The sequence below is a fragment of the Oryzias latipes genome, chromosome 18, assembly GCF_002234675.1.
Source record: "Oryzias latipes chromosome 18, ASM223467v1".
In the NCBI taxonomy this organism is placed as follows: domain Eukaryota; kingdom Metazoa; phylum Chordata; class Actinopteri; order Beloniformes; family Adrianichthyidae; genus Oryzias; species Oryzias latipes.
The window spans coordinates 26,518,415-26,543,574 of NC_019876.2; the positions used below are offsets into that span (position 1 = coordinate 26,518,415).

Consider the following 25,160-nt stretch of genomic DNA (forward strand, 5'->3'; position numbering starts at 1 on the left):
GAAGAAAATAACAGTAAAATTACTGACAATTGGAAATAGAATTTTTTGCAGTGATGCATGCAATACACAATTAGGTCACATTAAGTTAATTAAATATAGTAACCATTATAACTGCAGTCAAGTAAAGTTCAATTTATTGCTTTAAAAAAGTGAACTTCTTAAATCTCACAGCACTGAGGTATTTCATTAGATATGTTTGCATGGTTGTCATAAATGTGTGAAATTGTTGACTTCACACATAATTTAGTTAGATTGCTGTTTAATTAGTTGGTTGAACAAAATTATATCAAAGGTTTTGTAATGTAATTTAATATAAATTTACAAATAGATAAAGGCAGATAAGCAAATACGTTTTGTTAATAAAGTTTTTATATCTTCTTAAACACGAGTAAAGACTAAAAAATAAATAATTGACTAGGTGTATTTATCGAACTTGCATTCAATATGTTTAGTTTATTTCATGATAAAGTCAAAGTTTTCATATTTAAATGTTTATATTTTTTTCACAGATCCCTTATCTTTTACTTGTTCACCGTGCATTTAACAGTCCACTCCAGTAGGGGGCAACGTTGCGCTTCTACGCTGGTTAGTCTGCCGCCTACATCTCCAGAAGAAAGCCGACATCTGGCTGTTCTACAGCGGATTTCATTGAATGAGGCAGGGCTGCTCCAAATTCGGTCCTGGTGTGTGCGCAGATCCAAAAAAGTTTACGTCCAGAGTTCGGCCAGTGAGGCTGCAGTTGACAGGTGAGCACACGTTCCCTCCGCGCGTGGCTCCGTGCAGTGCGCGCGCGCGCGCCCAGTTTCTGGTTCGGTTGCTGTTAGCATGCTAATCGGCTGCTAGGTGAGGACAGCATGCTAACGGCTAATAGGTTAGCGCGGACAATTAATCATATTCCTGCAAAACCGGAGGTACTCAAGTCGTTTGTGATGGTTGCTATGCAGATTTTGTGTCATTCTCCAGCCGTAGATCCTTACAAACCTCGGGTTTCTGGCTGTTAAATGCGTCTTACATCTGAAATGGTCCAGCCGTAGCCGCGGTTCTGTTAGCTGTCCGCGCTTCTTACAGCCCTGGTACCGACTATTTCCTGAAGAATCCATGAAGCATTCGGACTTGAATCGCCGATCGTGGCTGCGCTAGTGTGCAGCGTTTCGCTCTCGGCTCGGAGGTTTCCATAACAACAACTACGACTACTAGCTAGGCAAGTGTGGCTCGTGTGCGAGTCCAGCAGCAGCAGGGAACGGAACGCGCTTCGGGAGGCAGACCGTGGCACCGGCAGGTCTGCTCTGAAGTGAGTGAGGGGAGGATCGGCAGGTGTTTCTCCCCGGTGAAACGCTCACTCGGGCGGCGGAAGAGCGGGGGCGCGTCCAGGGAAACCTGGATGTTTATTGAAGCTCTGGTCACTTTTTAGCCTTGCAGCGAGTAACGCTGCTCCACAGCCCACCGTGCCGTGGACACGAAATTCCTGCTGAGGATCCTTGATAGAGAACTACTTTAACATTATTTCCATGATATAAGGCGGGGGTTCGTTCGCTGCAGGTCATTAGCCGTTTATGACACGTTGCAAACTTTGTAAACTAGCAGAGGTGACATGATGCTCCTTACTGGAGGAGAGGCTCCACACGTGGGTCAGACTTCTTTGGGATTTCAACTACGAACCCCCATCACCCAAAAGATTTTCATCTGAAGGATGTCTCCGGAAAAAAACAAAGACTTTAACCTGTTTGGAGTTTTTTTTCATTAAAGGGGCTCAGTAGCTCAGGGGTAACATGCATATGAATGCAGATGTATCTTCATAAAACTGTCATTTCTGTGTGGTTGTTTTGAACGGAAACACCCAGTGACCTTGATGCATGAGAGAGGCTGTAAGAAAACACAAGGAAAGAGATATCCTGGCAACAATGTTACTCAGCCGAAGAGAAAAAGGCCTTTTCTCTGAAGGTTCTTTAGCTTTTTAAACTGGAGATAAAGTACATTGTTTCATAGTCTGTCACAGTGATTGGAAGCTGTTGCAGTGCTGCTCAAGTGGAGCAGAAAAGCTGCATGAATTCAGTTTTTCCTTTGTTCTTAAAGACCCACTCCAATAAAAAGAGTGTTTTTGACATGTTCTTCTAGCAGTTTTCTGATGATGGAGGACACACGTTAGGAAAATCAACCCTTAAAATTGCATTTCTGGAAATTTCTTTGTTCAAATTGTTGTAAATTGAAACCAAGATTATATTTGTTGGAGGAAATATGGTCGGTGGGCCACAAACTCCCTGCTCCTCTCCATTCTGATGCATCCACCTGCAGACACATAGATCCATGAACGTCCATTCAGGCCCCGAACAGCCGGAGTCCTCTGTGTGAGAGTCGACATGAGCTGCTGTTGATTACTGATGGGAGAAAAATGAAGGGGTTTGACTCTCTTTGCTGTTTGCAGTTGACGCGCTGGCGCAGGTCGTGGGCTGTCCGTGGACAATGCGCGACAGTGGCGGTAGCTTGGCCCAGAACCGCTGGCAGGGAGATCTGGGCCTGACTGCTGTGGGGCAGGACGGCACCGGCGGAGGTGAGTCTGACTTGTTAAAAACTTTAAGGTTGTGTCCGAATTCTCTCACTACGTGGAGCCCTATATTTTTTTTTTCAGGAGGTGATAATCTCCTTTTTCAAAATCCTGTGCCCCAGACATTTCCCAGAAGTCTCTACAGAAAAGCAGTGTGCATCGGTGCTCACTAGATTGGAGAATATAGACTGTACAGCTTTGTGTTTAGGGAAAAATAATTGTAAATGTGTTTTCTATAAACCATCCAGGTTTTCATCATCAGACCAACAATCGATTTTTTAATAATCTTTGTAAAGTGGTCACATTTATTAGGTTTGTAGTGATGAGCACGTGACTGAACTGCAGGTCACAGGATATTCCTGCACTACACATAGTGTTTCAGGAGGTAAGGTGAGGGAATTCTGACATCACTTTAATATCCCTTTAACTTTGAGTTTGAGGCTCGTTTTGTCTTTTCGGTTCATTTCCACTTTCTGGCAGTAAAGTGACCTAAAGAATGCTCCGCGTCCCAGAATCCTCTGGGCTGAAAAAAACAGCTTCTACCCTTTTTTTTTAAATAATTGTTACTGCTGTCTTTTTTCAGCTCTTAACTTGAAATAATGCTTTTAATATTCATAGTTTAATTCTCTTCTGATCCAAGGGGTTTTGTAAAATGATTTTTTTTTAATCTCTGAAGTCTAAAATAGGGTGTCAAACTCGTTTTCACCGGGGGCCACATCAAAGGGCCAGATATATGTAACTAAATGTAATAAAAAATGAATGTAACTACACCTTAATGTTAAATAAATCGTTCTTTATTTATTATAACTTTTTAAAGTGACTATAGCAATTGCAAAGAAAACATATGTTTACTTGTTACTCTGGCATAAATCCGTTTAAATTTTGTCCGCTTCTTAAAACCCACATAACTCCATTAATGAAGGATCAAACTGTCCAAGTGAATAAAGAAAAATAACATAAGACAGAGCTGCAGAGAACGTTTATTACTACACAAGTAACCTTTTAAAGAAAAAGGCTGCACACAGCTTTGCATCCGACTGATGGTTTGATGACAACAATTGGTCTGCCTAAGACCTGCAAACATAAATAATATCTAATTAACTAAAAATACTAAAATAAAGTTTGACTCAGTATTTGTCAAATTTTAAGTTTGTCTTTGATGAGTAGATGCTGCCTGTCTTTGAACACACCAACTGGATTCTCGATTGATCGTGTTCTGAACATGATGAAAAAAAATTTCAAGCACAATCATAAAATTGTAACAGTTTTAATATATTTTAATTAAGTTCTTAACAAATTGTTACCTGTTTGTTTTCGGGCCAGATGTCCCGTTTCCAGTGTGTCGATGTCTGGTTTTAGGTCAGAACAGCAACAGGACAAGATTGTCGTGTTTAGCTTGCCGCATCCATAAATCCAGTTTACGCTGGAAAGCCATGACTGTGTCGGACATCTTCGTTATGAGTTGTTTGCTTCCCTGCAGCTTCTGATTTAGCTGGGCAAGATGGTCGGTCATGTCACATATCACAGCAAAGTCACACCGCCACTTTGGTTCTGACAGTTCAGACACAGGGTTTCCTTTACTCTGCATAAAAAGAGAAATTTCCTCCCTGAGCTCAAAAAACAGCTTGAGGACTCTGCTCCTACCCAGCCACCTCCCTTCTGTGTGGTGCGGCACATCCGTGTGTTCTGAGCCCATCTCCAGCAAAAACTGCTGGAACTGATGGTGATTCAGGCCGAATGAAGTTTACTGTTTTTATGACTGCGGTCACAACGTCCTCCATCCCCAGCACCTTCCCACACAAAGCTTCTTGGTGGATAATGCAATGATACGTTATCAGAGGCGAGTGACACTTCATGTTTTGCATTTTCCTCTTCATTAGTCCAACCAAACTCACTTTTCCTCCACACATTGCCGGTGCACCGTCTGTAGTTAATCCCCAAGGCAACGCTTTTTGACTTACGGACTTCTCAACCGCATCAATGCCCTGTCCCGTCGTCGTCCCATGCATTGCAGCCACATACAACAGCTCCTAGGTGATGGAGAGATCCGACTTTACGCCTCTATTAATTGATAATGGCACTGTGTCCGTGTTATCAGTGCTCTCTTCAGCCAGCTGTGTTTTAAGATTTTCTGCTAGTTCCTTCACTCAGCCCGTGATGGTGTTTCTTGGTAAATTGACATTTTTAAAAGTCTGTAACTGGTCAGGGCACACCTGCTCACAAACCTTCAGCATACATACACGTCTTTAAAAAGGCTCCATCTGAAAAACCCTTGGAAGCGTGGTCAATTTCAATGACCACGCTTTTCAATGAAGCTAGCTTTCACTGCGGCCTCGTTTTTGGCTGTTGATTTCGTGAACAAACTCTGCTGCGACCGCAGTTTGCTTTTAATTCTTGGGCGATTTGTTGCTTTTTCTTGAAGGCTGGCATTAGCGTACTTAGCTCCGTGTTTGGTGTCAAAATGGCGACGCAGATAATACTCTTTAAACCACTGACACTGCCTCGTAACACAAAAGACATACCGGTCTTTGTCCTTGAAGAACACACAAGTATTCACCTTCCCATCTTTCTTGAAACAGTCTTCTGTCTGTGTCAACCTTTCTCTCTCTTGACATCTTGGGATTATTTATGTCTCAATTACACTCGTTGGCATGGATGTGGAAACACTGCCGTGTAGCGGCGGTAGGCCGTCACTTCGCGGCTATTGTAGACAAAAGGAATTGTGGGCATTTTAGTTTTTGGTCAAAGCACGTTCTTAATTAATTTTTTCATATTTATTGTAGTGGCGGTCACGTGCACGTCAGGACTTCTGGCAGGGGGGATTGTGGGATGCGGTCTCCTGGTCAAAATAGGGTTGAGCATGGCCGTTTTTTGTCGCCTGCGTTTCTTTTAATCCGTCAGTTTTGTTGTTCCGCCCTTAGTTAATTCTTCCTGTTATGTTTGCTTCGTTTGTTGCACCATGAGTGTGGGAAGGGGGCAGGGTGACGACCCATGGGCGATGTTCAACGTTGTGTGTTTTCAAACTAAATGGGCTCGACTGTCCGGATACGTGCGGTGTGTGGGGCATAGACAGCTCTCCAGTGCAGCCAGTTGATGGACAGCTCCGCCCTCGCTTCCCCGCTACGAGTGACGTACCAGCTGGGTCGTTATTTTAAAGGGGCTAGTAGCTAAACGGTGAAGGGTTCGTCCTTCAGATCCGATAGCGTGGCTCAGAGCCCGGAGTCAAACACTCCAAAAAATAAATAAATATACACCCATTTTTTATTATTATCATTATATATTTTATTTTTTAAGAAATTAGAACCACTGAATAATAGTTTCAAACAATGTGACTTTGTTCCCTGTTTTCTTTCTCTTTATTGAGTAGTTTTAATCTGATGTGGCTTTATACTACTATATACTACTTTATACTTTTATTATTAGCTTAATTATCTGTCAATCTAATCATTGATCCCCTCCTCTTACTTTTGATGGTTGTAGCTTCTGAAATGCCAAACAGATCAAAGACTATCAATCTGAACACTTTCTTTAGTCTCCCTCTTTCTAAATGCTCACATTTTTGCCTTTCATGCTAATGTTTAGCTCATTCTTCACATCTCATAAGTTATTACTAAATGTGTCCAGAGTCAGTTTGTCCATCTAGCCATGAAGGTCATGGGTTGGCAGACTCCGGCTGTGCGTCTCTCTGCTCTGGCCGGCTTGGTTTTCGGCTCGTGGTCGATGTTAACGGATCTGTTTGTGTCCAGGTGGGATTCCAGGAGACCACCTGATCGTCCCGGTGTCGGGCCACAGCGTTTCCAGCCCCATGCAGCTCAGGCTGGGCCAGAAGGAGAAGCTGTGGACGGGCGAGTATATAGAGGAGGAGGAAGAGGATGGCATGGAAACGATGGGCGATGAAGAAGAATTGACAGATGTGTACTCGGAGGACCTGGGGGAGTTTGAGGCCAAGGCCTGGAAGGACAGCGGGAAGGAGGAAATCAAAGACGTGGAAGTGGAGGAGAGCCAGAAGAAGCTGGAGTGGGACGTCCCAGATTTCCCATCCCAGTCCTCCCAGCAGCTTCGCGTTCTGCAGCATCACGGAGCAGAAGAACAGCCGGATCAGTCCAGTGGGGTCAGAGGAGACGACCTTCCCTCCCCAGCTGCAGCCAGGAGGCCACGCCCCAGATGGCACAGGGTTCAGAGGGGCAGGTACGTTCAGGCCCACGGAGCTCTCGGACATCTGCTCGCCATGCGCTGGCGGACCCGGTGCAAGAGGCGCCAGCTGACGAGCTCGCACAGGTTGCAGTGCTCCAACTTGTCCAGCAGGCGGAGGAAGATGAGGAGATACGAGCAGGCTCCCTACAGCGAGGAGGAGGACAGCAGCGAAGAGGCGTTCACAGCCTCCTGCAGAGGTACGTGCAGCCATAATCAGAGTTCAGATGCTTCCCATCTGTTTGTGTCGCTTTGTTTTACAAATATGAACCAAAACAGAACATTTCTTCAGGATTCCACCTGGTACTGGTGATCCACAATGAAGCAATGATCTGATACACCCGCTTGACGGATAACATCAACAGCTGCAACAAAAATGGCAGCGATATCAGAGCTATCCAGCTCAGTTTAGATCCAGATTCCAGCTCAGACGAGGAAAACAGAGACGTCCATGGATCTATGTGTCTGCATCAGAATGGAGCGGAGCAAAGACCTCATGGCCTGCTGTTGCGGCTTCTACGTCACAACTACAGGCTTTTTCAAACCGCATCTTTTCTGAATATAGGAAAAATACTCAGAAATGCTTTTTTTTTCATCTTCATTTTCTATATAAATGAGAAAAATGCCATAAGAACGTGTTAAAAACACCATTTTCACCGGAGTGGGTCTTTGAGTGTACAGATTCTGACGCTCCAGAGCCTCCACGTCACATGACCAAGACTCATTCTGGTCATTCAAAGGTGTTCCATTTAACTGGTCTGGATTCAACTTGACCCAATCTGGTGGTGTTACTCGTTTAAAGACCCGCTCCAATGAAAATGGTGTTTAGAACATATTGTGGCATTTTTCTGATGGACAAATATTAAGAAAATTAAGCTTAAAATTGCCTTTCTGCATATTTCTTTATTCAAATCGTGAATCAGGAACAGATGAATAAATGACATTTTAAAAAGATTGTAGCTGTGATGTATAAAAGACGTTGGGCGGGGCACAAATGCTTGCCGCTCCGCTCCATTCTGATGCTTCCACCTGCAGACACATAGATCCATGAACGTCTTTGTTTTCCTCGTCTGAGCTGGAATCTGGATCTAAACTGTACGGCTGAATAGATCTGGTATTGCTCACCATTTTTGTTGCACCGCCAATGTTTGGTTGGGGTTGTGAGGGGCTGTAAGCCAGTGGAAACAGAGAGCTCTCAGGAACAGGCAGGGAAAAGGGGGCAACTCAGGAAAAAACAGCCTTTATCCCATTTTATGCGTCACATCAACCAATCAATAAATTCATTTCATTTTACTATTCCTGGCATGAATTCCAGGCAGATTTTCATTAACAAAACCAGGAAGGACACAGAAGTGTCAGTCCTGTGATGTGGTCCTGTGTGTTGAGCTGGAAAACAAACATTTTTGTGAGGCCCATAAGTACGGTAGACTAGATCAGCCATGTCTTCCCACATTTTTTTCTGCTCCTTTTCTCAAGAAGATGCCCCAACAGCTCATTTTCTGGAGGGAAAAAATAATTTATTCCAGATAATCGAACACACTCTTTCCTATTTGGAGATCAGTAGAAAAACACATCAGTATAGTGTTGGTTTAAGCATAAATGGCCAACACAGGACCGTCGCTAACTGATGAACTCATGTGTTTGACCGGATCTCCGCAGACATGCCAGCTACAATCACGCATTAAGAGGATGTAAGAAAGACATGAGAATTGATGCTCTGAACACGGCAAGATTAAAAACTATACGGCCGCATGCACACAAAGATCCTCTATGGTCAAAGACGGCACACTCGAAAATGATTAACTACTTTAGTTGTGGTCAAACTAAAGAAGGAATGAGGATGTTGGTCAGAAAAACGATCAAATAATCAGTCCTTTGAGAAGACGGTTAGCAACGTTTAGTAATATCTAATATGTGCTGTACTTTAAAGGGCTCATATCATACAAAATCACCTTTTTGAGCTTCTAGGTGGATTATAATGTTTTATATGTAAAAACCCCAAAGTCGTATTCACACATTTCTGAGTATTCCTCTAAAAACCCGCTCTCTGAGCACCAGCCCCTCCCAACCCACCAAAACGAGTGGGTCTTCACATTGTGACCTCACAAGGTGAGGGACCGCCCCTTCCAGGAAGAGTGTGCTGCCAGCTCCACCCCCAGACTAACACACACACACACACACCCCTACTTCCTCTGTGGAGCTAGCAGCGATCAGCTAAACGCTTTGGCAAAAACGCTGCTAACATTTTTGCTAAAACCTGATTTGAGCAGACATGGTCGTCTGGTCTTCTGCGTATTAGTGATTACTGTCTCTCTCGTATTTTGAAATCTGTTTTAGGAACATCAGTACAAAAATGTGTAAGGCTACATTTTTATGTCAAATGTTTGATTTTTACATCATTTTTCAAAAGTTACAGGTACATTTTTTTTTTCATTCATTCATTCATCTTCTTAAGGCGTTTTGTCCCTTTCGGGGTCACGGGCTGCCGGAGGGCTAACCACTGCGCCACCGTACATTCTTTTAATTAAGTTAAAGTTTAATTAAGTTTTTGCAAGATTTTTTTATTGTACATTTAGGTATAATTTTTCAGTACAGTGGTACAATGCAAGATAAACCTTTTTCCAGATGAAACTATAACGTAAACAGTCAGTTCTAGCCTGGACTCCTGAGGGTTGGCGACTGTGAAGCATCAGGAAAAGCAAGAGAGGATGAGGAGAAGGCTGTGTTTAGTTTGGATCTCCGCTCTCTTGAGTTGGTCATCTTTGTCAGAGCAGCATCAGCTGCTTTGCTGCGCCTGCATTGACGTGTGTGTTTCTTCGTCTGGCAGACAAGCCGATGAACGGCCCTTCCTCGCACAAACTACACGAAGGATCAAAAAAGGCGGTGGAGGTGAAGCCCGTGGAAGTGGCGCTGAGCGAGGAGCACGCCAGCTGTGTAACTGGTAGGCATCAACGAAGGACGCCGTCCAGTCTGTCCACGTTCCCCTGCACAACCTGCTCCTGTGCGCTTTATTCTGCAGGGCTGGAGTACTCCTTCATGCAGCCCTCAGCTCAGGGTCTTGGGCAGTCTGAGTGGTTTCTAAGGGGCAAATGCCATGAGAGGTGTTTGTCTGTGTGCACGTCGTCCACGCAGGTGGAAACGTCTGCAGCTGCTCATCTTCTGATGATCCCCACAAGGACCACCTCAGTTTCTGGGCCGGTTGAACAGTTTTTTTGTTTTGTTTTTTAAAACCAAGAGACTTTTTTTCCTGCTGTGGAACTATCCTGGCTGAATAACATCAACATCAGGGTTTACAACGTAGATCTCATTACAATGAGTTATAAACAAAGACAAAACATAACAAGAGACAAGTACTGTTTGATTTTTAATTTTTTTGGTTCATAAGATCATTAATTATTTCCAAATGACCGTTTTTCTCATTATTTTGATTTAAAGAAAAACTGTTCTTACTGTGTGTCCATTACAATAAAACAAGCCAAAATTAAAGCTACCAGCTGCGTCGTTTGGCCTGCAGACGCTACCCGCCCTTGCTGCTCCCTTTTGACCCGCCCTCATTGGCTGAGGAGCTGCGACGCGCTCCTCGCCCTCCCTTTCTGCCCCTGCCACCCTGGTCGTAGTTGCATTTGACCACTTCTTTTAAAAAAAGCCATGTGTGGCGGCTCTTCTGTTGTTGTTTTTCCATAGCAACCATTTTATGTTTTGCTTACCCAGAGGTAGCGAACAGCTCTAAGACGTTTTTAGAAGAATTGGTTAAAAGAAATTTTAGGGTTTCCTTGACAACAGAAGTTGTTTTTGTTAACCACACCCACATTCCTAATATGTTCATGTTGTATGTCATTGTTTCATCAGCTTCAACCAAAGATTCACCTATTTAATTAGCAATTAGCAACAGGGAAACGCCACTTTTTGGGAGCTTGTCACGCTGGTCAAAATCTGCAAACATTAAAAGAACATTTTTTTTCTCCCCGAAGTAGCTTCCCAATGATGCTCGAGGAGTTATTAGGTGATAGATGGTACTAAACGTGTTTTCCTTTCTGGAAAATTCAAGATGGTGACCTCTTGCCAGTGTCAAAGGTCAACAAATCCATCGCTGACGAAGCTGTAAAAAGCCCAGATGCTCGTTTTGGAGACACGTTGATGTCGTTTAGTGTCCAGTGAGACACGTTGGATGAAACCTCACTGGTGTGAACACGACGCCTGTTGCATGTTTGCAGGGATTCTGCAGGAGTGTCTGCAGCAGTACGGGAGTTTGATTCCCGTGCACATAGACGACGTGGTGGAAAAGCTGCAGGACCTTTTCAAGGAGAACTTCTCACAGCCCCACAGGTCAGAGACCACCCCCCCACCCCTAACTGCAGCCGAAAGACGAAACCAAGCAAAACTCAACCTGAACATGCTCATGGAGTTTCCTCGTGGATGAAATATCTGAGTAAAAATATCATTCACAACCATTTGAATAAAGAACAGTGAAAGGCCATTTTAAGCTTAATTTTCCTTATACAAGTCCTCCATCATCAGAAAAATTCCACAAAAACATGTTAAAACACCATTTTCAGTGGAGTGGGTCTTTAAATCCTGCATTTCACAGTGAACAAAAATATAAAACTACGTTTGTAGAAGGTTTTCTTTCAGTCAGTCTCTCATGAACCTCCAGATCTCATTCTCTGTATGAGGCTCAAACCTAAACCCACATCTTCATCATCCTCTTCAGGAAAGCTATGGTCCAGCACCTCATGCAGTCCTTCCAGCGCACGTCAGGATCAGCCGTGGCCAAAACATTCAGAGTCAACTACAAGAGGCACGTTCTGACCATGGACGACCTGGGAACGCTGTATGGACAGAACTGGCTCAATGACCAGGTACAGGAAGCACCGGACCCTCCTGCTGCCGCTTCAGCTGGGAGGGAAAAAAAGTTCAGTTTTTGTCTAAAAGGAACAAAATGGTCTTGATTTGATTTGATTGATTTATTTCAAGCATTGTAGTCAAAGCAATAAAGAATTTACACATATTTATCAAACTCATTACAGAAATGATGAAATGCATAGATTAAAAAGACAGAAAACAAAACAAAAATGTCACTTAAATCATATATGCTTAATTAAATACAGTGATAATTAACTGAGGTATAAGTAGAGTTTGATTTATTGCTTGAAAGGGAGTGGGAAGAAGCAAGGTTATATAATCCCACCCCTACTGAGTGCATTCATTTGATAGTTTAAAAGTGTTTTTAAATCCGGTTCTGATCAGATAGATTATCTTGAAGTAACAAAATCCAGTGCCTAGAAATGATTGATGATCTTCAGAAAACATTCATTCATGATTTCAGTGAACAGTAACGATAGCGATATGTAATAATAATTGATTATCATTAGAACACAAGATAACATCAAACTAGTAATTATTGCTACACATTGCAGATCAAGTAAATAAAATCAATAGCTTATTGATTGTAATTCAAACATTTCAGTAATCATTATTGCACATTACAATGTAACACTCAGTGGTTGTAATTAAAATTTCAAATGTTGTTTAAACCGGTTTTATTGTTCCCAAAACCAAAAGGAAAAAAATGGTGTATGTTAAGCTGTTGGAGCACTTCCTGATTACACTGATGACGGTCTCAGTACCTTGTAACTCTAGTGCTGTCCTAGGCACTTTAACATTGGGAGTTGGGTCATCTAGTTCAGTGTTTTTCAACCAGTGTGCCGCGGCACACTAGTGTGCCGTGGGAGATGGTCAAGTGTGCCGTGGGAAATTGTCCTCATTAACTGATCTAAAAACATTTCCCATCTCCAGGATTTCAGCTCTCTGTTCATCCAAACAGGCCCTGATAAAACACTGAGGAGTTAGGAATATAAAAGATGTAAAATACATTTTCTTTGCGTTTATTTTATTTTATTAAAGACATTTTGATAAGGTACCGCGATTCAGCTGCACCTTCGGCTGTATTTTGGAAAAGTCCCGTCCCTTTAACTGTCTCCACCAATCATTCTTGAGGGGCTTAATCACATGTCATCAGTCTGACCAATCAGACGTGGTTAAGTCTTCACTTCCTTGTCCCGATTTAGCTCGTAAAGTCGCTCAGTTCTAACAAAAATAGCAGCTAAAGCTCGTCTTTAGCGGTGTAGCTTTCCACAGAGTCCGTTATCAGACCGTGGAACAAGTGAACAAAACACTGAAGCTCCGAAAACCGATCTCCAGCTGTTTTATGCACTACATCTCCCATGATGCATTGGGTCATGAGATTGACAGCGCACAAGGAGATCTGTTGTTAAACGTCTTGAAACAACGAACACACATCAATCTGTTTTTAAATCTTCTAACTTAACTTTTATTGCATTTTTTAGAAAAAAAAACAGCTGCAGTTTCCAGCTTTTTCTGCCACAATTATCTCAAAAATGCATGTGAGATTGATGATCTAGTAGAGAATCTGTGACGTGAAACCAACCTGATTCCCTCATCTAAACATATAAAAAAAAAAAACGCCCCTCTCACCCTCCGCGGGTGGTCTCTCCTCCAAGCTCGGGTCCTCTACCAGAGGCCTGGGAGCTTGAGGGTCCTACGCAGTATCTTAGGTGTTCCTAGCACTGCGCTTTTCTGGACTGAGAGGTCTGAGGTCTTTCCAGGTATCTGTTGTAGCCACTCCTCCAGCTTGGGGGTTACTGCCCCGAGTGCTCCAATTACCACAGGCACCACTGTCACCTGCACTTTCCATGCTTTCTCCAGTTCTTCTCTGAGTCCCTGGTATTTCTCCAGTTTCTCATGTTCCTTCTTCCTGATGTTCCCATCGCTTGGCACTGCCACATCCACCACAACGGCTTTCCTCTGTTATTTATCCACCACTACAATGTCTGGTTGGTTCGCCATTACCATCCTATCAGTCTGGATCTGGAAGTCCCACAGGATTTTTCCCTGCCAGCATATTACATCCTGCAGTTATGTGCTGGATTGTTTCAGGCGCCTCTTTGCACAGCCTACACCTTGGGTCTTGTCTGGTGTGGTAGATCTGAGCCTCTATTGCTCTGGTGCTCAGGGCTTGTTCCTGGGCTGCCAGGATGAGCGCTTCAGTGCTGTCCTGTAGACCAGCCCTTTCTAGCCATTGGTAGGACTTCTTGATATCAGCCACTTCAGTTATGATCCGGTGGTACATCCCATGCAGGGGTTTGTCCTCCCATGAGGATCTGTCCTCCAGCACTGTATCCTCTGCTCTCCATTGCCTGAGACATTCACTGAGCACACTATCAGTTGGGGCCTTGAGCTTGACTTGCCTTACTCGTTGGAGGTATTTAGCTGTTGCAGCTTTTTTGTTACTTGTTCCAGGTTGCTATTTGCTTGTGGAATTCCAAGATACTTGTAACTGTCCTCAATGAAAGTATGTGTGTGTGCGTGTATATGTGTGTATGTATAGATATGTATATGCACTTTTTTTTAGCTTATTCATTTGAAGAAGATGAGTCTGTTTTACATCTTTTCTTTTCTTGGACATTTGCATCACAGTATCAGAAGTTCATGTACTTTCTTCTTCTGACGCTTGTTGTGTCTTCTGTGCAGGTGATGAACATGTATGGTGACCTGGTCATGGATTCTGTTCCAGATAAGGTAAAACCATCAATGTCTTTCTGGTCCAGACATGAAGAAAGTAATCAAAGAATACTTAAAACCTTCTTATCATTGAAGTTTAATTTAAGTGGTGTGACTTTTATACCAAATAACCTGGTTTTTATGCTGTCAGAATTTTAATCTATATGTTCTGCTATGTTAAAAGAAGACAATGGGGGCTGAAACAAAGTAGATCTCAATGAAGTCTTTATCTGCTTGATGCTTACTGATGCAAATATGCATCAAACCAATTCTGCTCCAAATTAGGGCTGGGTATCACCAACATTTTCCAGAATCAATTCAGAGCCTGGATCAATTCTTTTTTTAAAGAGTCAAAGTTCAAAACACGTGGCCATTGAAAGCATGTTAAACGTTAAACCAGTTGAAATTTGACTGATCTGGGACTCATATTTGGTAGTGATGAATGGTTCTGTATGGACATCTTTTTAATTCATGGAAGTGCCAACCGTTTGAAAATTGATCATGGAGGATAAATTAACTGTGGTTTGTACCGTGCCAGATTTATATTCCAGCAAGTCTTTCATATATCAGAGTAGACCCGGGAAAGAAAAAGCCTGGAGCAAGATTTGCAAGATTTGTATCACTTTGACATTTCACACCAAAGCTCTTCCAACTGTGGGTACATGCGCTGGTATTGGGTAGCAACACTCTAGTGTGAACTCCAAAACCTAAATGTTTAAGAACCCACGTTCAGTGCGTTCTTGAACGCGTGACACATGTCCGGTGTGAACGTAGCATGTGTCATACTAAATGTCAAACACAATGTTGTAGGTCAGGGGTTCTCAAAGTTTTTTTTTAGCGGAGGTCAAACTTAACAACTTAACATTAAACTAGGGGCCGGCCAATTCTGGTGGGAAAAAAATGGATAAACAGAAAAAGTTCTTTTTAAAAACCTTAATGACCAAACGGTATATGTATAGTTAACCAGGCCCTCCAAATGTTTTCCCGGAGGTTGCCGTCCAGATCTTCTACTCATCTAGTAATTGTAGCATTTGATAGACTTGTTTCTTTTTGCTCTGGACAAACAATGTCAGGTACTTTCACCATATGTTCTTTTTAAAAACTCCCCATCACTTAAGGCGTTACTTTGCTGGGCCATTTCCAAAGCCACAGGGTAGCTACTAGCTTCTCTCACAGCTTCACTGGATTTAGCCATTTTTGTAAACATTATCTGCTGTGCAGCATAGCCTCGTTGTTGTTGTTGGGGCTGATTGTTTCGCTCCTCGCAGGTAAATTTGTCATAGTTTTTATGATTTGTAATATATTGTTGATTTATATTGCATTCTTTGAGCATTGCATTTACCTGCTTGCAAATCAGGCACATGGCTTTATCCAGCCCACGAGGTACGACAAAGTACGCATTTGTCCACTTAGCTTAATAGCGCCATTTTGTCTTGCCAACACAACGTTTTTCCTCAAAGGAACCTACTCTGGCTCTCTTTTATTGAGGGCCACAAAAAATCGTCCCGCGAGAAACCCTGTTGTGGGGCAATAATGAAGGCTTTGAAGCCATATGACCTAAAATCAGACTCAGAAAGTCAACAATGATCACCTCCCCTACTACAATAAAGTATTCTACAGACGAATGTGTACTGTGCCAAAAGCTTTGGGCTTCTGAACAATGTAATTTGATTCTATTAATCCACTCGATTTGATTCAATTCCATTTAGAATTTACACGGTTTACACATTTAGACATATTTGTATGGGAATACAATTATAAACTATGTACATTTTGAAGATATTCATATTAATTTGATACAGTGCATATACTGTAAAATGTATCAGTGAAATACTAAACCAATGGCATTGTTACCACCATACAGTGTTGCATGGCTTCTCGAAAGAAGACGCTCCGACAAAAATGTGCAGATTGTTAAGAAACCTGCGTTTTAGTTTGGCCTCCAGGTAAAGCTCTCGCAATAAATAGCATTACACTTTATTCCAGATGTTTTGAGTAAAAACCGGTGCTTAAGACCACAAATGGTTACTTTTGAAAAAACATTTCTGTAAAAGAGTTTGGAAAATTTACACCTGTGAATTTATAAAGCTGTTCATTTAGTCAGCAATATATGTTTGGGTCGATCGAACGTTAGCATAAGCCGTTCAATGGGAAATTCCATTATACGTTAGCATCAAGCTAGCAGACTTTGGTTGTACTGCTGTTATTGTTAATATTAATAATAATAATAATGGATTGGATTTATCTGCGCTTTTCAAGACACCCAAAGTGCTTACATTGTGTCCATTATTCATTCACTCCTCATTCATACTTGGTGATGGTAAGCTACGGTTGTAGCCACAGCTGCCCTGGGGCAGACTGACAGAGGCGTGGCTGCCATTTCGCGCCTACGGCCCCTCTGACCATCACCGGGATCATTCATGCACATTCACACACCAGTGGAGCCACACTGGAGGCAAGGAGGGTGAAGTGTCTTGCCCAAGGACACAATGACATTTTGGCTGGTGGGAGCGGGGATCGAACCGCCAACCCTTCGGTCATTGGACGACCCGCTCAACCACCTGAGCCACTGTCGCCCGATACACTGTAGATGTATCGGAGCATATGAACAATGTTCCATGAACCTTCCGATTGTATTTCGTAAGCTGTCCAGCAGTTTTACAGTTGTACACAATGATTTGTTTCAAAGCTTGATCTCGCCAAATCTCACAAAAACTCACGAGAGCATCGTTAGAAAAAGGAAATGCATAAAAGATTGATCTCTACTTTTATGGATCCACTATTGATCAGGTTGATTAATCGATTTTTAGCAATCCAGCTCTACTCCAAACAAACTGGCAAAAACACAATTGACTTTTTTTTTAGCTGGAAATAAAGTCAGGCATCAAGGGGTTAAAGGGCTGTCATTGGGTGAAGTTACTGCAGGTGAGAATGATCATCATGCAGACTTAAAGGGCCCATATCATGCTGGTTTTAAGCCATATACATGATAGTATTTTGCACTCTAAAGCAGTGTTTTATAACCGGTGTGCCGCGCACACCAGTGGGAAATTGCCCTCATTAACTGATCTAAAAACATTTTCCATCTCCAGGATATCAGCTCTGGGTTCATCCAAACAGGCCTTGATAAAACACTGAGTAGTAAGGAATATGAAAGATCGTAAAATACTTTTTACTTTGTGTTCATTTGAACAACAACAATTTGAACTAACAAAAATACCAGCTAAAACTCGTCTTTAGCGGTGTAGCTTTCCACAGAATCTGCTGTCAGACCGTGGAACAAGTGAACAAAACAGTGAAGCTCAGAGAAGAGTCTTTCTGCGTTTGGCAGCTGTTTGCACTACATCTCCCATGATGCATTGAGTTAAAGTGACAGCGTCTCAGCGCACAATGAGTCGTCCTTGTTAAACATCTTGAAACCACAACGAACACACATCAACCAGTATTTAAACCTGCTAACTTAACTTTTATTACATCTTTTAGAAAAAACAGCTTTTTCTGCCACAATTATTAGAAAAATGCATGTGAGATTGTGGAGGGACTGTAGATCAATACAGACTGAGTTTCTCCTTTTTTTTTTTTTTTGGATGCTGGTGTGCCGCAGGATTTTTGTCAAGGTTAAAGTGTGCCGTGGCTCAAAAAAGGTTGGAAAAACACTGCTCTAAAGAATTTTTTTAATTAAATGAGTTATTTTTGCAGCTCATTTTTCTACCCGGAAGTAAGACGACTCAATCTCTGAGGCTCCGCCTTTGTGTGTGCCGCCCATTTCATGAAGTCATCCTAGAGTCGGCCTCGGCAGCGTGTCTGCCTTTTGCTCCCAAAAACAATCAACATCCAAACATTTGCAAAAATGGAAGTGCATAGAAAAGGAAAGCGTTTTGGCGATCACCGCTAGATCCACAGAGAAAGTGGGTGTGTTGGTTAGCGCAGACTGTCCGCTGGCAGCACAGACTCTTCCTGAAAGGGGCTGTTCCTCACTTTAGTGCAAATTAATGTGATAAAAAAGATCAAAATATCGCTTTGGAGTTGTTTTTGTGAGGAATTAACATTAAAATACACTGAAAAGCTGCTTTTGCATGGTACATACCCTTTAAGGATCTCCTTCCTGAAGAATCACCTGTACTTCCTGTCATGTGTTCATGAAGCTCCGCCCTCTTCGAGTTTTCACCGCTGTCGTCTTTTCTGGCTCTGCTCCTCAGGTCCATTTCTTCAACAGCTTCTTCTATGATAAGCTCAGGACAAAAGGATATGAAGGAGTAAAACGGTGGACAAAGAATGTGAGTGCAGACGTCTGTTCTTCTAGTTGGAAGCATGATCCATAAGATCCATGATCATGATCCATGATCATGATCCATGATCCTTCAGGGCTAAAATCTGTCTAAGTGGCTGTCAAATGTTTTTGTTTTTTTTGTCATGTTTCTTTGTAGAGATTTAACCATTTAGTGTGGGATCGCCACCTCTGATGGAGCCTTAAAATACTGCCAACACCGTCACACACACAGTTCATTAAATCCGTTTAAATAAATTGAATGTCTTGATGTTTGATGACTTGATACTTTACAGAGGAGACTATTTTTTTTTTTCTGGCTTAAAGTCCCATTCCAATCATCTTTAGATCTGTTTGTAAAATTGCTCCCATTGGTGTCTTTATCATGATTATGCCGTTTTTAGTCAAAATGAAATGTCGCTTCACCTCTGAGTTGTGGGCGGGGCTGTTGGCCTGGACCGACCCCTTCCCCTCCCTGTTTTTTAGAGCTTAGAGCAAGGAGCTTGTGGCCCACCCACCGTATTTTCCAGGTAACAAATACGATCTTTTCCCGATTTGAATGAAAAAAATACTCAAAAATGCCTTTTTAAGATTAATTTTCATTATACATGTCGTCCATCAACACAAAAATGCCACAATAACAATAAAAAAAACACTATTTCCATCAGAGTGGGCCTTTAATCCTTTGAAACTCACTTTATCTAGGGGTTTTAATGACCTTCCTAGCTCCTCAAGAGCCTGGATTCTAATCATCCTACTCTTTGTTCTCCTGTTTTTTCTTTTCGCGTCAGGTGGACATCTTTCAGAAAGATCTGCTGCTGATTCCCATCCACCTGGAGGTGCACTGGTCTCTGGTCAGCGTGGACATCCAGCATCGAGCCATCACATATTTTGACTCCCAGCGCACCCTCAACAGGCGCTGCCCCAAGGTAAGACCGATTATGTCATCCTGTCAAAACTGCGAGCATTCATCTGAATCGAACCGCTGTCGCCGTTCCACCACGGCCGCTGAAAAACCCCCATAAAGTAGAAACATGCAAACATTTATCGAATCAACAAATAAACTCCTGTAGTTGTTCAACAGAGTCACATCAAAAACATACAAGTTTAACAAGCTTGGACAAAAACGAGGGAAACATGTTTAACCGAGGTGTGTCCTCTAATTAGCACCACTTCACCGCTCGTCAAGCCTGTAATTAGTCAGTCTGGCTGTGGGATCTGTTGACATGCTGTTGGAACGTCGACCACAGGAAGTGGAGGAGATTGGAAGGACAATAACAGACCAGTAAGTTGAAGGTGAAGTCTAGAAGAACATCTCCAAGCAGCTTGATGTTCCTGTGTCCACAGCTGCAAAGATTCAGAGGTTTAAGGTCCACGGAATGGGAGACGGCCAATCTGGATGTTGCTGTGAGAGAAAGACAAAATGACCAAAGAAGGCAGCATTGTTGAAGGAAAATCATTAAAAGATATATATACTGCAGTGCAAAATGACAGATGGACCGATGGAACAAACCTGAAAACATTAGCTGGTTGTTTACAGACAGAAAAAAAGGATTCTAAGAGATGAACATTATGTGAAACACGGAGGAGGCCTGGTTATGGTCTGGGGCTGCTTTGGTATCTTTAACCTTTAGCGTTCTTTCATTACCGTAACTCTTCAACTGGTTAGCATAATTCCAGCGTACTCTGAAGTAGAGAAAGGAAGCTTGAGCTGAAATGCAACACTTTACAGAGGTGAGGTGTTAAGGCAATCCACAGAAATTAGATGATTCTGTTAGAAGTACCCTAATTTAGTAAATGGTCAAAGAGTTTGGCTGAATCCCAATTCTTCCCCTACCCCTCCTTTTGGAGGGACGGGGTGTCTGAAATAGGGCTGGGTATTACCCCGCGAAGGAGAAGCACTTTGCTTCACGTGGGGTTTGCTCTGAAGCACAGAAGTTTACATGTCAGTAATAGGGCTGAGGAAAACTCGCGATATGCAATATTAGTCATCAATATTGCGATGATGATGATATAACTTGCGATACATGAACAAATAACCATCATTTCCCTTTCACTGCAACAGTCTAATTTAAATAAAGAGTCCACATAACATCCATTACACTCCAAATTGCCCTTGTCTACATAGGAGGAGAGCATCTAACATAAGAGGTGTTCATCTGATTGGTCAACAACATGAAGGGCTCCATCTGATTGGTCAATGATGGAAAGGGCTCCATCTGATTGGTCAATGATGATTAAATATGAATTAAATATTTCAACCTCCCATGCGATTGTTTTTGGACATTTAAGGTAATCATTTATTGCAATTTTCGCCATCTTTTGCGATACGATTTTTGCAAAGATAACGATAGATTTGCTATTCATTTTCCAGGCCTAGCCAGTAAGGATTTTTGGTTTTAGCGTGACCTTTTTGAAGTTGTACAAGCGCTGGCAGCTCCGCGCTGTCCGGCAACTATTGATGACATCATCGAGTGGGAGTGACGTCCGCATTAGAGGACTATATTTTCCTACGACTTTCTGTTTGGAGGGCTAAATGTAGGGGCAGGGAGAAGCCATAGAGTTAGGGGAAGAATTCGGATTCTGCCTTACGGTAGTCTTTGGTTATGTAGCTGTCGCCGGCAACGACTCCAGTGTTAAAGGGCTCAGCTATGAAGGTTCAATGACCTCTCGACACCATCAAGGAATTGTGAAGTGAAATTAGATGCTTGCTGTCAGGAAGCCTCGGTCACAGGTCAAGAGTCCTCCTACAGGATGAAGATCCAGAACAGATAAGAACCAAACTTTGGACTACAATAAAGTCTCCTCCTATGAGCTCCCAGCTAAACCCTTTAGAAGATCTAAGGAGTTGAAATGTGAAGCACATCGGCATCACATGACTTTTTGAGCCCTCTGTGTGATGTTAAAAAGTAGAAAATCAAAAATGTGCAACGCACAGATACTCCACCAGGGGGCGTTCAAGGGATTCTACTAGACCACCACCAAGAAATACAAGAAAAAAAGAAATTTTAACGAGTAGTTTTGCCAAAATTGGAAAAAGAAAATGGTTCGAGACTTTTTCAAATAGAAGGTGTGCAGAAGGAATCTGTTTCTGAACAAAGAATGTTTTCAAACCTTCTCAAAAACAACACAAGGGTTGTAACGCACAGTCTGACGTCGGGGACTAGTGATGTGTGTGTGGTGTCACATTATCTGTAGTGAACTGAGGGCAGGTGGTTAATTAAGCCACTGCTCTCCTACCTTTTTCAGGCCACAGAATAGTTTGATGTCGGACAATATGTTCTGTACGAACGCCAGATTCCACCTCCCAAAATGCGATCTGAATTTTTTACTGAACTCAGAACTGCCAAAGTGGAAGCTACAAAATCAGACGCCAACTTCCACCATGTCCAACTTTTAAGGTGTGACGGAGAAATGCAAAAAGAGAAAAAAAAAGTCACTAAAACTGGGATTTTCTAAATATAACGAACATAAATCCACCGTTTGAACAACAGTTTTAGCTGCATCCTCATTACATTAGACAGCCGGCTGCTAAATATTCTGCATTATTATTATGATCTGTGGGAACAACTGTCATCATAAATCCAGACTCCTGGTGTTTCCTCTTAAATGCAGCTTTCTTTTATTTTGAAGTTCAATGGTTTTTTCCATTTCCTGCCTGGATCTTTTCTGCTTAAAGAAACCTTTGTTTTCTGTCAACTTTGCTAGCTTGGGAGTTTCAATAAGGCGATTTGTGCTTTAGGAAAGCAGCGAATGAATTTTCCTCCTGACTGAGCGACTCGACGTGCGTCAAGAACGACTTGGATGTGGTGGAGAGAAACCAGTAGTTTTTCAAAATAAAACTTCCTTCAGAATCGGATTATAAACAAAACTGAAAAACGGTTTTACTTTTCTTTTTTTCGTCTGCCATCTGAAACAACTGTCCTACGGACCGGCTTTTTGTTTTCCCCTGCTGAGCTGTGAGGAACGCAGAGCTCCTGGATGTTCTGTACTGTCGTTCATCGTCTTTCTCTGTGATTGCAGCACATTTTCAAGTACCTGCAAGCTGAAGCCGTCAAGAAGAACCAGCAGGACTTCCTGAGTGGCTGGAAAGGCTTTTTTAAAATGGTAACTCTTGATTCTTCATTTGGATGATGCTCTGTTGGGTGTCGTCTTCATAATCATGCGTGTGTTGCAGAACGTGGGGCGCCAGAACAACGACAGTGACTGTGGAGCGTTTGTACTGCAGGTGAGTCTCCCCCGTAGAACACACACGGGTCACGGAGGGTTCCTCTGCCCAGACCCGAACCCCGTCCGGGTCGTCTCTGCTGCGGTTCTGACCCTTTCTGCTCCTCTGCAGTACTGCAAGTGTCTGGCTCTGGGGCAGCCCTTCAGCTTCGGCCAGCAGGACATGCAACGGCTCCGGAGGCAAATGTACAAAGAACTGTGCCACTGCAAGCTCATCCTGTGACCCGACGGCGAGGAGGCTCAGCACGGAGTCGGGGGACAACGGGGACGGGACACTTGGAAGAGCCTGATCGGGAACTCTGCCGGCTCGATCACGTGACGCCGTTGTCCTCCTGTGGTTGGTCGGCCCTCCTCTCCTCCCCCTCTGGAACTGCGTACGGACTTCCTCGTCAGTCGGGAACTTGCCTTTTTTTTCCGGGTCGGCTCCAGGTGGCCTGGTGCTGAGGGGGGGGGGGGTGGATCAGAATGTGGTGGTTTTTCCTGAATGCAGAGAGGAGTGCGGTTGAACATCACTGTTTGGCAGACGCTTCCATCGCTCCGGACGCACTCAGCAGCTGCAGTCCCCCACACCCCCCCAGACAAGAACGATGTTCATCCAGAACTCAGACGCTGCGTTTTCCTGCGTCACGCTACGGTTTCACGAGCTCTGGAGCAGAGGCAGGTTTTCGCTGTACATTCTGCAGGTGGCACCGCCTGCCGTCCTCGGCCACAAACTCCGCCTTCATTACCAACATGAGCGCATCTTTGGAGACGGGATCTGCGTCCAGCGACGCACCTGAGAGCCAGCAGGACTCTGAGGGCCGACAGTGTATCACATTTATCTTTTTACTGTGTTTTTTTGCTGTCAGTGAACATGTGATATGCTTTGTCTTTTTGTTTGTTTTACCAATGTTTCCAGGACGACAACTCTGTGTTGCTTTGGCCGTTGAATATTTGTTTGAAGAGAAGCCATTCTGGAGAGGACCACAGCAGGCGCAGCACGTCCACCACGGAGCTGCAGAGCTTTTTTTTTGTTTCGTTTTTTTTTTTTTTTTTTTGAATAAAGAGGAACGAGTCTTCTTCCTTGTTGCAGTGTTTCATCTGCATAGACGATGCAGACTTGCTTTCTATGGTCGGGACGCGTTACGTTGCTAAAATAAAAGTTGATGGCAAACAGTGATTGTGTATTTGATGAGCGGTGCAGACGGTGGACTGCTGCCACACTCACAAGCATGTTTTATACTTTGCAGAACAGAAGATCTGTGTTTGACTCCTTCATGCTGTGCGGATGTAATTAGATTTAAAAATGTATTTCATTCCTACCATAAAAACCTAGCAGTTCCCAGCCTTTTCTGAGCTTATTAGGGTTCAGACCGTAGACGTCTAGACCCGTCACCTCGCCTTCCAACTTCTTGTTCTAGCACGTTCTAATAGGCTGGAGGCACCTGGTCCAGGTAGTCGGCTTGAGGAAATTCATCACAGAAAACACGCCAACACTGCAGCCCAGAGCTGGAGCTGTTCATACCTACGTCACAAGACTGTCTTTGAACTCCAGGTTAAAAACAAAGACAAAAAGCTTTTTGAAAGATTTTGTCCTCAGGAAAAAAAACTATAATCATTTTTTTTAAAATTTATGGTCAGAATAGGTTAGAAATTGACAAAGGAGTCTCAAATAACCTAAAGTAGATGTAAAATGGATAATTTTTTTATTATGGATCTCCCTTTTGTGTTTTTTTCTCAATTTTTTTCAAAACATTGTTTTTTAGGATGGATCCACCTTTATTTTTGATTTGTTTTTTGGGGTGGGGGGTTACGATGTATTGGCTTCTTTACTATTTTTTTTTAAATTATGGATTTCCTTTTTGTAGTTTTTTTTTCCTTAATTTTTTTTAGAAAACAAGATATAGTAAAGAAAAAAAGGAAACTTTTTGTGTTTCTTACTTTATTTTATTGTCTTTAAGGCTGGATTCACCTTTTATTTTTGTTTGGTTTTTTGGGGTGGGGTTAGGATGGATTGGTTTATATGCTTTTGTTTTTTTAAAATTATGGATCTCCTTTTTGTGTTTATTTTATCTTACTTTTTTTTAAAACAAAATACAGTAGGAAAAGGATACTTTTCTGGTGTGTGCCTTATTTTATTTTTTTTACTGTATTTTTTTGTTTTTTTAGGCACCTCTAATTTTTGTTTTGTTTTTTGGAGTAGGGTGGTTAGGCTGGGTTTGCTTCTTGGCTTTTGTTTTTTTTATTTTTATTATAGATCTCCCTTTTGTTTTTTTCCCCCTCGATTCTTATTTTTATGATACATCTCTTTTTTTGATTTTTTACAATTTGTTTTAAGGATGTATCTCCTAATTTTTTTTAATGTTTTTTTAT

The 25,160-nt window shown here is 42.5% G+C and overlaps 1 protein-coding gene across 4 annotated transcripts; it reads left to right on the forward strand.

Annotated features, from left to right (window-relative positions):
• Positions 1 to 522: 522 nt before the first annotated feature.
• On the forward strand, positions 523 to 23,964 carry LOC101163035 (sentrin-specific protease 5). 4 transcript variants are annotated; one of them, XM_004080038.4, is made up of 12 exons: positions 523 to 746; positions 2,423 to 2,548; positions 6,289 to 6,933; positions 9,561 to 9,674; positions 10,948 to 11,059; positions 11,445 to 11,592; positions 14,285 to 14,332; positions 18,514 to 18,591; positions 19,373 to 19,510; positions 22,605 to 22,688; positions 22,759 to 22,809; positions 22,921 to 23,964. In XM_004080038.4, exons 1-12 carry the CDS (start codon positions 653 to 655, stop codon positions 23,029 to 23,031), a joined length of 1,749 nt encoding a protein of 582 aa, XP_004080086.1. In that variant the 5' UTR covers positions 523 to 652; the 3' UTR covers positions 23,032 to 23,964. The 4 variants fall into 4 exon arrangements, with proteins under 4 accessions (XP_004080086.1, XP_020567431.1, XP_020567430.1 ...); XM_020711772.2 differs by lacking the exon at positions 523 to 746 and adding an exon at positions 818 to 1,291; XM_020711771.2 differs by lacking the exon at positions 523 to 746 and adding an exon at positions 835 to 911.
• Positions 23,965 to 25,160: the final 1,196 nt, after the last annotated feature.